General features: G+C 43.7%; 1 protein-coding gene across 12 annotated transcripts in view; it reads left to right on the forward strand.

The window, feature by feature from the left end:
- The window catches only part of dmd (dystrophin), a 1,582,845-nt gene that overhangs the window by 725,455 nt on the left and 842,953 nt on the right, over positions 1-14,437 (forward strand). For all 12 annotated transcript variants that reach the window (XM_055644518.1, XM_055644513.1, XM_055644515.1 and 9 more), the window contains one exon: positions 8,772-8,942. In XM_055644518.1, the coding sequence (XP_055500493.1) occupies positions 8,772-8,942 (171 nt within the window). The remainder of the gene's footprint in view (positions 1-8,771; positions 8,943-14,437) is intronic.

Genomic DNA, 14,437 nt, shown 5'->3' on the forward strand with positions numbered 1-14,437 from the left:
ACACATGTGAATAGGCTCCGTTTGTTTTCATTGGAACAGAAGAAGCTGAGGAAAGACTTCATTGAGACGTATAACTGAGGGGCCTAGAATGAATAAATAGGAAATCACTTGGCAGAGAGACAACCATCAGTGACTATAAGTTAAAGGTAGATAGATACAAAATGCTGGAGTAACTCAGCAGGACAGGCAGCATCTCTGGAGAGAAGGAATGGCTGATGTTTTGGGTCGAGACCCTTCTTCAGACCTAAGAGTAGAAGGACTGGAGGGGAGATGAGGGTAAAATGATTTATTCAAAGGGTAGTAGGGCTGTGAATTGCACTGCCTGGAAGGGTAATAGAGGCAGAAATGTTTTTTGAAAATAAATACTTGGATGTTCTTGTAACTGAGAGCAGCTGGAGTCTGGACAGAGTGCTGGATGGTGGCTTGTTCTTTTTGAAAATGCACAATTAAGGCGGATCACATGGCTTTGGTGTGAATTGTCTGTGATTTTTAACAACTTAACCAAGTCAAAACTTAAAACTCTATTTGAATATACTTGAGTCTGAAGAAGGGTCTCAACCCGAAACGTCACCGATGACAGGATGTTCTTTTCAGAGCGCCCTCGATACCAGAGTTACATCAAATTACTTTCTCCAGCATAAGATCATGTTTGGAAAAATATCAGCATATCTCTGACTAACTTTAGGGTTTTTGCAGTTGGGTGGATGTCCGGAATTTCTATATAGTTCTAACTGAGCACCTCCATCAGTTGCACTATGTATTGCACTATGTGCAATTTGGCCCATTGAGAGAGCATGTTTTTGGACTGCATGTCATGTTTATTCACAGGCTAAATTAGCACAAAAAATTCACAGGACCGGACATTCATTTGTAGCAGGCCTGGCCACAAATTATATTGTCAGTAAGTGCATTGTACAATGGAAGGTTTGCTTCCTCTGCCATGGTGATGGCCACTGTAAATTTCAGTTTGTTTTCTGCAGCATGTAAACTATCTGGAACCATGGAAATAGCTGTTGCTCAGCAATTCAGACGTATCTCTGAGAATTATCTGTGATTATCTTAACCTGCTGCTGTGCTGCCGATTGTGGGATAGATATAGATCAGGAGTTAATGGTGGACTTTAGGAAGAGAGGAAATCCTCTGTCTCCATCAATGTTGTGGATGTGCAGTTTACCAGGGAGTACAAATACCTTGGAGTGTACCTGGACCACAAACTGAACTGGTCCAGGAACGCTGAGGCTCTTTACAAAAAGGGGCAGAGCCGGCTGTACTTTTTGAGAAGGCTCCGCACCTTCAACGTCTACAATGAGATGCTGCAGATGTTCCACCAGTCGGTGGTAGCCAGTGCCATCTTCTTTGCTGCCGTGTGCTGGGGCGGAAGGGCGAAGGCTGCGGACGTCATTAGGTTAACACTCATCAGGAAGGCTGGTTCCGTCCTGGGGGCGGAGTTGGATTGATGGGAGGTTGGTCTTGGAGGGGCGGATGCTCCTCAAACTACAGAGCATCGTGGACAATGCAGCTCACCCCCTCCATGACACACTGGTCGACCTGAGGAGTTCCTTCAGCAACAGACTGATTCCACACAGATGCAGTGCAGAACGCTACATAGACACATAGAAACATAGACAATAGATGCAGGAGTAGACCATTCAGTCCTTGGAGCCAGCACCGCCATTCTATGTGATCATGGCTGATCATCCACAATCAGTTCCCCGTTCCTGCCTTTTACCCATATCCCTTGATTCCGCTAGCCCTAAGAGCTCTATCTTATGCCCCTGTCCCGCTTAGGAAACCTGAATGGAAACCTCTGGAGACTTTGCGCCCCGCGCAAGGTTTCCGTGCGGTTCCCGGAGGCTTTTGTCAGTCTCCTTACCTGCTTCCACTACCTGCAACCTCCGGCAACCACCTGCAACCTCCAGGAACCGCATGGAAACCTTGGGTGGGGCGCAAAGTCTCCAGTGGTTTCCATTCAGGTTTCCTAAGTGGGACAGGGACATAACTCTCTTTTGAATGCATCTGGTGAATTGGCCTCCGCTGTCTTCTCTGGCAGAAAATTCCACAAATTCACAACTCACTGCGTGAAAACGTTTTTTCTCTTGTCAGTTCTAAATGGCCTACCCCTTATTCTTAAACTGTGGCCCCTGCTTCTGGACTCCCGCAACATCTTCCTCATCTAACTTTAATCCCTCTGCACTTTGTCCCTGCCATCTCTCCTTCCTCTTTCTCTGTACACATCCTTGATGTATATTGTTAAGAATTTATTTCTTAGGTGATTATCCAGCTATTAGTAGTTTTCCAATTGTAGATAAATAACGTGAGCACTCCTCGGCAGAACAGAATTGATTTAGCTTTACAGAATTGATTGAGGATGGTGTCAGAAGCAGGGAGTTCTTCCTGCTGTGATCCCTGGCTACCTCTGGCAGAGTGCTGACCATTCATTAATTACTCAGCTTCATTGTTTTTTTGCAGATCTGTTGGCTGCACTGTGTTCTTGTCAGAAGCACTTTAAATCAACCAGAGGTGTCACAAACTGCAATAATCCACCCTAGATCAACAGAGCATCACATTCATGAAGATTAGTTCAGTGGGATATCGTGGCATGTTTGATATGTCTTGTGCAATTTTCATGATGTCAAATTTCATACTTGGCTTCCCTGGAACAGGAGGTCAACTTGTGTGGTGGAGCAAAGAATCTATTTAATGATGATGTTTCATAGCAGGGACCTATATCTGCCTTCAGCCAGAGCTAGACGGAGCTGGAGTAACTCAGCGGGACAGGCAGCATCTCTGGAGAGAAGGAATGTGTGATGTTTCGGGTCGACACCATTCTTCACACTGAGAGTCAGGAGAAAGGGAAATGAGAGATATTTAAATGGTAATATGGGGAGAAATAGAACAAATTAATGAAAGATACGCAAAAAAATAACGACGATGAAGGAAAGGGTCCATTGTTAGCTGTGGGCTCGGTGAACTGAATGAGTTACACAAACGTTAAAACTCGCCAGGACGCCAGTGAAACTAGTACAACAACCATGGTGGGGAATGGATGGAAAGAGAGGGGATGCAAGGGTTACTTGAAGATAGAGAAGTCAATGTTTATACCACTGGGTTGTAAGCTGCCCAAGCAAAATATGCAGTGCTGTTCCTCCAATTTGCTTTTGGCCTCATTCTGACAATGGAGGAGGCCCGGGACAGAAAGGTCAATGTGGGAATGGGAGGGGCAGTTAATGTGTTTAGCAACCGGGAGATCAGGTAGGCCCAGGGAGTCTGAGGAAGGTGTTCAGTGAAATGATCACCCAGTCCACGTTTGGTCTCAGCGATGTGAGACAACAACTTGAAGAACAGATACAGTAGAGGAGGTTGGAGGAGGTACAAGTGAACCTCTGCCTAGCAGTTGATGGGCTGAGCTTTGTCCCATTGGCTGTAAGAAGCAATGTGAAATGAGTTGGCTCAATTCAAATCACTTCTAGGCGATTTCAGCATGGAACCACTGATAATATTAAATTAGCAATATATAAGTATTTTAACATACTCCAAACTATCTTAAGGATGAATGGTGCAAGACTTGGTAAGACCTCTTACTAATTTAAGACCTTATATCTTAATTTAATTTTGATTTTACATTGGAGTGGCTGCCACTGCCCCACAGTGCCAGAGACCCTGGCCTAGGATGCTGTCTACGCAGGGATCCGATTAAATCTTCTAACTCACCCGAGCACTTTCCACTTTGAGCAATTCATTTAAATATATATATTCAGATTTATCTGTGGAAGGAATGCAAAAGTAATATTATTTTTATATAAATTGCCCTCAGTGCTAATTTGAGTTAGATTATTTTCTCTGTTATTACAAGCACCACCCCCACCTTTCTCCCCACCTTTTGCCTCATTTGCTCCCTACCTCCCAATTTATCTCCGTGTTTCACTAACTTATCTTTGTTAATTGCTTTCCTCTTCTATTCCCCCTCCGCCTGTTATTTTCCCTCTCCCTTTCCACTCTTCATGTCCTTGTTCATGTTATCATCCCTCTCCCCTTCTGTTCTTCCCACCCACTTTGATTGCTTATCTACATTGATCTTAGTTTAGTTTAGTTTATTGTGACCTGCACCGACGTACCGTGAAAAGTTTTTTTGCTGCGTGCCATCCAGTCAAGGGTAAGACTATACACGATTACTATCAAGCCGTCCAGTGTACAGATCAAGTGTACAGACACAGGGTGAACGGAATAACGTCGAATGCAAGATCGAGTCTAGTAAAGTCCGATTAGAGATAGTCCAAGGGTCTCCAGTGAGGTAGATGGTAGCTCACGACCGCTCTCTGATGGTGATAGGGTGGTTCAGTTGCCTGATAGCAGCTGGGAAGAAACATCAGTCCATCTCTGTCTCACCCCAATGCTCGCCCTTCTCTCATCATGCTTATATATCTATATCTGATCAAGCTGATATGTGTGGAAAGGATTACGTTTATTTGTGACTTTAATACATACCCTTGCTATTGTTTGAGGTATTTGTTACTGTCCAAGTGCAAGCTGCAGATGGCAGTATACATCCTCACATGAACCCTTTGCCTTGTCAAACAAGCTCTGGGCTTTTAAAAAAAAAAGTATTTTTAGATACCTAAGATTAACAATATCTTTTTCATTTTAAGCTCAAAACATTTATGATGAATACTTGGTCAGTTCAGTTTCAGTTTAGTTTATTGTCACATGTACCGAGGTACAGTGAAAAGCTTTTGTTGCTTGCGAACCAGTCAGCAGAAAGACAATACATGATTACAATTGATCCATTTACAATGTATTGATACATGATAAGGGAATAATATTTAGTGCAAGGTAAAGCCAGCAAAGTCTGATCAAGGTTAGTCCGATGGTCACCAAAGAAATAGATAGTAGTTCAGCACTGCTCTCTGGTTGTGTTAGGATGATTCAGTTGCCTGATAACAGCTGGGAAGAAACTGTCGTTGAATCAGGGGTGTGCGTTTTCACACTTCTATACCTTTTGCCTGATGGAACAGAGGAGAAGAGGGAGTGGCCAGGGTGTGACTCGTCCTTGATTATGCTGCTGGCCTTGCCGATTCCCAAAGTCTTGTCTGTTAATAAGATGAAGTTACATACTTATGCTTCAATGAGAGGATACTATTTGTAGAACCTCACTGCTGAAACGAGTTAAAGGCTTCAGGAATGGAACAATGGGCAAACCAGTAATGTCTGTCACCTCAGATAGTGGAGGATATGTTAATCTGTTCGGCATTTCCTTTAGACATAACATCTGCATCAATATTAAGTATGACTTGTTTAAATGATAAATAAGCCCTATGTAATAATACTGCGGCATTTGTCTCTACTATGAATGTCACATAGGTAAATGTACCATTTGCTTCTCCGATAAAATATGTCATGATCAAATTAAAACACAACCCAACCATTGCCCATCCAAAACTGACCTCAGCCCCAATACTTACACATTTACTTTCCAAAGCAAAAAGATACAAAGCACTGGAGTAACTTGGTGGTTCAGGCAGCATCTCTGGAGAACCTGGATAGGCAATGTTGCAGATCGGGGACCCTTCGTCAGACTGATTGTGGTAAGAGGAAGGATAGCTGGAGGTCAGGTGAGGTCAACACAAGGTCAAATGAGTGATAGGTGGATACGTGTGGGGGGTTTGATTGGCGGATGGGTGGACAAAGGCGAGTGATGAATGGGAGACAAAAGGCTGCAAGAGAAGAGTCGTGAATTGTGAGGCGAGAGAAAGAGATGCAAGTGGAAGGGGATGGGAGGAAGGTAAAAGAAGGGCAGGATAGTAGGAGAAATGAGTGTGCATCCAGATGAGGCACAGGGAAGAGAGGGGGGAGAAAAAGAGGGGATGGGGTTTTTGATGGTTAGTTACCTAAAATGATCATAGATGTCCAAGTGGAAGCTATCCAGAGGAAATACCTTATCTCACAGTTTAGTTTACAGATACAGAGGCAACAGGCCCTATGGCCCACAGGGTCAGCTCTGGCCAGCGGTCCCCGCATATTAACACTAACCTACACGCACTAAGGACAATTTTTACATTTACCAAGCTAATTGACCTACATACCTGTACGTCTTTGGCATATGGGAGGAAACTGAAGATCTCTGAGAAAACCCATACAAGTCACGGGGAGAATGTACAAACTCCATGCAAACAGCACCCGTAGTCGGGATCGAACCCGGGTCTCCGGCGCTGCATTCGCTGTAAGGCAGCAACTCTACTGTGACTTCATTGTGTCTTCGTCCACCCATTTGCCAATGAAACACCCTCACGTGCATCCACCTATCACTTTCCTATCTTTGTCACACCCCCATTGAAGCCCATTGAAGAAGATTGCACATGCAGCATGCAGCGCACCGACGCCTGACTAAATTAGCAAGCTCTGCATCTTTATTTCTCTTCCAGCTGCTGCTGCTTCTGCAGCATTTAGCCTGAAATATTTTTAAAGTTTGCAATGCTTTCTCGCCCATCACTCGGGTTTTACGTAAGATTTGCTGCTTGGGAGTGGTCAAAAAATATTTGAGAAAATTGCACTGCATGTTAGAGAAGGGGCCAGGTCTTCAAAGCGTAGCATTTCATTCATTTGACACAATCCCAGTACAGTTTAATATGTGAAACTTCATCGATATCTGTTTGGAGGAAATGTTCCAATGATCCAAGAAGATGAGGTATGAAAAAGACAGAAGTATTTCCAATTGGTTTTTAATATTGAATTCGCTCTCTGGCGTGATGGAAAACATTCAGTAACTGCGGGAGGATGTGTTCCTGTCCTTTACTAGAACAAGAATAATTTTTGGCTCAGCACTTCATATTATCTTCTGTTATATATATATATATATGTCGAACCATGAAAATAATTCCCCATCCCATTCCCACACTGAGCTTTCTGTCCTGGGCCTCCTCCATTGTCAGGGTGAGGCCAAACGCAAATTGGAGGAACAGCACCTCATGTTTCGCTTGGGCAGCTTACAACCCAGCGGTATGATTTTGATTTCTCCAACTTCAAGTAACCCTTGCATCCCCTCCCCCTTCATTCCTCCCCCATAATACAAGATCATTGTATTATGTTCAAAGTCATCGTGGTGAGTCTCATTGTCTACAACTCATTTTCACCTAGCCCACAGCTAACAATGGCCTGTTTCCTTTATCGTCGTTACTTTTTTGCATATCTTTCATTCATTTGTTCTACATAACTCTGTATCACCATCTATATCTCTCGATTCCCTTTCCCCTGCCTCTGTCTGAAGAAGGGTCTCAACCCAAAATGCACCTATTCCTAATTTCCAGAGATGCTGTCTGACACACTTCAGTTTTCAAGAGAGAGTTAAGGGCCTGTCCCACTTGGGTGTCATTTGCGCGTAATTTACGCGACATCATTTGCACGTCACAATGCACAACGCGTGCGTCATGCCGCGCACGTGATGCGCGCATGGTGCGTGGTGACATAGGCAGTGACGCGCGATCACGCATGGCGCCCCAAGATTTTGGGATGTACAAAATCTTTGCGCGCCATATGCGTGACACGCAAATGACGCCCAAGTGGGACAGGCCCTTTAGATTTAGTTCTCAGGGGCTAAGTGAATCATGGGATATGGGGAAAATGCCGGGTCGAGGTACTGATTTTTGGATGATAAGCCATGATCATATTGAATGGCCTACTACACCTATTTTCTATGTCTTTGCTTCTATGACCCACTGAGTTACTCCAGCTTTTTGTGTATATCTTTTAAAATAACTGTAAATCAGGTTGTTTAACATTTGTTCCTCCTTATTTACAAAGGAAGTGTCATTTTCATGATAATGTATTAATTTGAAGATATATAGCTATTCTGACAAAATCGCTTTAATGAGAAATAAACAATAGCCTAGGGATTACATTGCACAGTGGAAAATGATATAATTACATGATGGATTGCTGAAGATGGTCTTCCAGCAGAATGCTTCTGAAACTTAGAGTCCTTCCGATGTAAGACATGCATACACATGGAATACACATTAAACCAATCTGAAGATGGGTCATGGCCCAAAACGTCTTCCATAGATGCTGCCTGGCGTACTGAGTTACTCCACCACTTTTTATTTTGCTAAAGATTCCAGCATCTGCAATTCATTGTGTCTCTGCACGGGGCATAGTGCTGGTCATGCTCAGTTGTGGCAAATGGTGTGCAGGCATGTGTTCTGAAACCACACACAAAGTTATACCGTGCACTCGAGACACACAATTAATGGTGGGCATTAACCGAGGCAGCTTTGAGAAATGGCGGTGACCCTATATGACCTGTTGTTGGGAATTGAGGAACCTATTTTCTGATTGTTTCCCTCTCATCCTTTGCTGTTCATGTCCTCCTCTGCAACCCCGCATAGATGTCTGAAGAAGGGTCTCGACCCGAAATGTCACCCACTACTTCTCTCCAGAGATGCTGCCTGTCCCGCTGAGTTACTCCAGCATTGTGTGTCTATCTTGGATATCTCTGACATGCTCCTGCCGCTCATTAACCCCCCACCTCGAACATTTTTCCTCATGTATCTCAGTTAATGTCTCCGACCTTTCATCACCAAGCATCTCCTTGAGCCTTTCTGAAGGCTCTGCGTGATTCCCACTCTGCAAACTGCTCGTCACCTTAATTTACAGCACCTCTCATTATGAATGAAGCGAGTTTGTTCTGCTTGATTACGTTTGACAGTTTCCACTGTGGATCAACCGTTAAAACAGTCATATTTAAATATGATTTTTTTTTCACCTCCCCGGTCATTCAGGTAACTGAGGGAAAGCAAGAACTGGAGAAGACTCTGAAATTTTCTCGGAAGCTCAGGAAAGAAGTGAATGCTTTGACAGAGTGGCTGGCGGCCACGGATGCAGAGTTGACAAGGCGATCAGCAGTCGAAGGCATGCCTACTAATTTAGACTCTGAGGTTGCCTGGAGTAAGGTAGGAATGATTCAATTAATTTAGAGGAAGCGCTGTGAAAGGAGGTCTGTTTCCTTTGACCTTGGCAGCTGACAAACATATGCTAACAGACATTATTGGCATTTAATTTAGCGATTCCACAAATGTTTATTCATAATTACCTTGTCTTATCACAAGCAGTAAAACTGAGACAGATTAAAAGCACAAGCACAGTATTTCAGCATGTCGGCTGCAGTTAAAAATACTGTGAAAAGATATGTCAAACAAATGAGTACTCATTTTGAGCAACCTTCTCTATTGGGGGACGTGGTTTGTAAGAATAACCTACTCACATTGTGCTGATATTTAAGAAGGAACTGCTGATGCTGGAAAATTGAAGGTAGACAAAAATGCTGGAGAAACTCAGCGGGTGAGGCAGCATCCATGGAGCGAAGGAAATGGGCAACGTTTCGGGTGGAGACCCTTCTTCCGACTGATGTGAGGGGGGGGGGAGAGGGGGGCAGGAAGAAGATAGGATGTGGTGGAGACAGTGGGCTGAGGGAGAGCTGAGAAGGGAAGGAGAAAGCTGAAATTAGAAAAGTCAATCATTATTATTATTAAAGCTTTATTTCAGACACAGGTCCATATACACATCAAACAGTACAAAGAATTACAAAGATACATTAAGAAATTGCATATTAGCCTAAAATATATATAAGCTATTGCACCAATGCCATCTTAGCCTAGAAGTGAATCTATAGCAGCTTTTCAGAGGGCTGACTAGGGCTTCAATTATGTGGTTCTCTGACTTGTCCAGGCGACACATAAAACTAAACATCAGCTGTCTTAAGAGTGCCTCACAGGTTGGCACTCTAGTGGACACAAACAATTGACTGGCACTATGCCACCTAGGGACACGAAGTAGCAACCTCATTGCATCATTGTATGCTACCTTAAGCCTCTGCATACTCTTTTTCTTATACTTAGACCATAATGTTCAATGTTCATACCGCTGGGGTGTAAACTGCCCAAATGAAATATGAGGTGCTGCTCCTCCAATTTACGGTGGTCCTCACTCTGGCCATGGAGGAGGCCTAGGACAGAAAGGTCGGATTCTGAATGGAGGGGGGGAGTTGAAGTGCTGAGCCACCGGGGGATCAGGTTGGTTAATGCAAACCGAGCGGAGGTGTTGGGCGAAGCGATCGCCAAGCCTACGCTTGGGAGAGGTAAAGCCACAAATGTAGCATTTCCTCAGGTTGCAAGGGAAAGTGCCAGGAGAGGGGGTGGTTTGGGTGCGAAGGGACGAATTAACCGGGGAGTTACGGAGGGAGCGGTCTCTGCGAAAAGCAGACAACGGAGGAGATGGGAAGATGTGGCCAGTGGTGGGTTCACGTTGGAGGTGGCGAAAATGTCGGAGGATTATTTGTTGTATGTGACGCTGGTAGGGTGGAAGGTGAGGACAAGGGGGACTATGTCCTTGTTATGAGTGGGGGGGATGGGAAGTGAGAGCGGAGCTACGGGATTTAGAAGAGACCCTGGTGAGAGCCTCATCTATAGTGGAAGAGGGGAACCCCCGTTCTCTGAAGAATGCTGACATCTCCGATGCCCTGGTGTGGAACACCTCATCCTGGGTGAAGATGCGGCGTAGACGGAGGAATTGGGAGTAGGGGATGGAGTCATTACAGGAACCAGGGTGGGAAGAAGTGTAGTCCAGATAGCCATTCGAGTCAGTGGGTTAATAGTGGATGTCGGTCAGTAGTCTATCACCTGCGATGGAGATAGTGAGGTCTAGAAATGGTAGGGAAATGTCGGAAATGGTCCATGTGTATTTGAGTGCCAGATGGAAGTTAGTGGTGAAATGGATGAAGTCAGTGAGTTGTGTGTGGGTGCAGGAGGTAGCACCAATGCAGTCGTCGATGTAGCGGAGGTAGAGTTTGGGGAGTTTGAGTCCTATCCCCAAACTCTACATCGGTGAGACAAAGCGTAGGCTTGGCAATCGCTTCGCACAACACCTCCGCTCGGTTCGCAATAACCTACCTGATCTCCCGGTGGTTCAGTACTTTAACTCCCCCTCCCATTCCAAATCCGACCTTTCTGTCCTGGGCTTCCTCCATGGCCAGAGTGAGGGTCACTATCAATTGGAGGAACAGCACCTCATATTTCGCTTTGGCAGTTTACACCCCAGCGGTATGAACATTGACTTGTCTAATTTCAGGTAGTCCCTGCTTTCTCCTCCCCTTCTCAGCTCTCCCACTGTCCCACTGTCTCTGCCTCTTTGTTTCTTCTTCCCGCCAACCCCCCTCACCCCCACCCTCACGTCAGTCTGAAGAATGGTCTCCATCTGAAACACGCCTATTTCCTTCGATCAACAGATGCTGCCTCACTCGCTGAGTTTCTCCAGCATTTTTATCATCATTGTACTGATAATCGTCCCTAAATTCAGATCCACTGAAGCACCAGTTTGGGAGCCTCACTTTAGAAAGCTTACCTTTTATCGTTTTTTCAATTAGTCTGTTTTGGGATTGAATAGTTTTGCATTTGAGGTAGTTAAATATATATGCTTGCAAGACATTCCAAATGCTTTCCTATCAGTGAAGTAGTTACTGTTGTTGTGTGGAAATCGTGGCAACCAGTTTGTCTGCTTCAAGATCCCTTAAAGAGCAACGTGCTCAAATCCCTTTCGTGGGACTTGAACCACAACATGTACTGCATGAAAGTACAGAGTTGTTGGCACAGCCCAGTCCATCACCGAAACCAACCTCCATTCCAATGGTTCCATCTACACTTCACTCTGCCTCAGCAAGGCCACCAGCATAATCAAGGACGAGTCTCACCACAGTCACTCCCTCTTCTGGGCAAGGAGTACAGAAGTTTGAAAATGCATACCTCCAGATTTGGTGACAGTTTCTTCCCAGCTGTTAACATACAACTGAACCGTCCACTCACCAACTAGAGAGTGGTCCTGACCACCCATCTACGTTATAGTGATTTTCAAACTATCTTTACTCGGACTTCACTGGACTTTATCTTGCACGAAACGTTATATCCTGTATCTGTACAATGTGGACAGCTTGATTGTAATCATGTATAGTCATTTTTTCTGATACGATAGCACGCAACAAAAAAGCTTTTCACTGTACCTCAGTACACGTGACAATAAACTAAATTAAACTCCAGTTCTAGGGTGCGTGAGGGTGACATTTCTGAATGCCATCGAATAATTGTGGAACTGTGAGAAAGGACAAAACTAATCAACTGGATGTTTGTGGACGGAACTCTTTTGAATCTATGTCAGTTTGGAAATAGCAGTTTTTTATACTTTATATTTAATGCTAACTTCCATCAGAGTCCGTGTCAAGAGCTGTCTTTTGCATGTCCAAGCTGAAATGAAGAACGACACATTTAAAGTTTCTTCATTGTTGTGCTCTGATTTGAAGAAGGTGAAAGGCAGACTAGTTTTGTTCCCTCAATCATTTTTTTTCAGTGAGGTGTAATTTGGAATTTGGATCGCACAGGAAGGGTCAAGTTAAGAGGAGTGTTTCCATTTTGGACTTGATTTTTTTTTAAACTGAAATACATGGCAGTAAAACTCAACACTGACCTGATCCGAAAGAGATTTTCTTCCACAGCATGAGTGATTGACAATTTTTTTTTTCAAATAGGCATAGTTGCAATTAAACACACACACACACACGCACGCACGCACGCACGCACGCGCACGCACACACACACGCACGCACACATATTTTATATAGATTTTTTTTCATAAAAGACAGTAAAATGAAACTGGTTCTCCATTCTTGGTTGCTGCTGCCAGGGATTGTTGTGGTGGATTATAATGTTCCATGCAGACTCTATGGGGATGATTTGTTGCTCAACCTTTCACTATGTCCTCTCCCACCACAAACACTCCAGTAAAGGCTGTATTTCGAGCAGTGTTTAAATTAACAACATAGAACATAGAAAAGTACAGCACAGGAAAACCCTTAAGCCCATAGTCTCTGCATCCAACATAGTGCCAAGCTGAACTAATCTCATCTGCCTGCATGTTTTCCATACTCCTTCTTTCCCTGGATATCCACGTGCCTATCTAAAAGCCTCTTCAATGCTCCTATCTTACCAGCCTCCACCGCCAACTGTGGCAGTGTGCTCCAGGCATAACCTTTCTTAAAATATCAGAGGAAGGGAGTTCCTTCAGTTGAATAGATGAAGATTGAATTGAAGAGTTTCTTGCAGAAGTCTCATTGTAGTTACATTGGAAGTTTGAAAGCTCTGCCATCTGGAGTATTGCTCCCTTGTTAAGACACTGTTCCTGTGACATTGAGTAATGAAGGAAACTGCACGCCAGCATATGGCAACATTCAACTGTTGGCATCCCAGCCTCGGTGAAGTGATAAGATGGTGGCTCCAAATGGAAGGTGCAGCTGCGGGTTACCACTTTTACATTTACATGTTAAAGCTATCTATCCTGCGTGTTATTTAACACCCTGGTAGTTCCACATTTTCAGTCTTGGATCTTAAATAGCATATGACATCAGTGTTAAAAATAAGTTAATTCCACCTGGGGAATTTGGTGCTGTGAGGGATGAGATGATAATTTTTGCCTCCACACAGAACAATCTGCCTGACCACCAACTCTCATATCAATTTCCTCTACCACACTGTAGTCTGTATATTCATATCTACATATTTTGCATGTTGATTTTTGCAACAGATTGTTTAATTTAGAGTAGAGATACATTGTGGAAACAGGCCCTTCAGCCCACCAAGTCCATGCTGACCAGCAATCACCCATACACTAGTTCTATCCTACACACTAATGACAGTTTACAATTAACCTACAAACCTGTGCATCTTTAGAATGTGGGAGGAAACCAGAGAAAACCTCTGGTCACAGGGCGAACGTACAAACTCCATACAGACAGTACCCATAATCTGGATCGAACCTGGGTCTCTGGCACTGTAAGGCAGTAACTCTACTGCTGCGCCACCGTACCGCCCCCAATGTTCTGCTTTTATTACTGTAACTGGATAAAATTATAAAATATATATATCATTAAAAGGGAGGGAGGAAAGTTTGTTACTGAAGATTAAAAAAAAAATGTATACATTGAACACCAATGAAGAACTGTAAATTCAGGGTTGTAAATAATAAGACTGTGAGCAAAATGCAACATTGCAGATGTATCATGGAGATAATCTTCACTGAGATCAGAATGGGAACGCTAGATCCATTGATGATGAACATGAAACTAAAATACAAATGTTATGATCATTCTGCCTCTGATCCACTTCACTAACACAAGGCTGTTTCTCAGTGTGTTTCTTAAAAGCAGAAGAATTTAGTTTTGCTTTTCCTGTTTGCAAATTTGAATCTTCCAATTAAGATCGTAAAAGGAATAGCCTGGAAAAGGGGATGATTGAAGATGTACTTCCAAATAGAAAATTATTATTTTATGAGAAAGCGATAAAATATAATTAGGTTGGAGAGAATGTATCGTGTATTCTTTGAACTCCCTCTCTTCATTCCTGCAGAC

This window comes from Leucoraja erinacea, chromosome 13, assembly GCF_028641065.1.
Source record: "Leucoraja erinacea ecotype New England chromosome 13, Leri_hhj_1, whole genome shotgun sequence".
NCBI lineage: Eukaryota > Metazoa > Chordata > Chondrichthyes > Rajiformes > Rajidae > Leucoraja > Leucoraja erinaceus.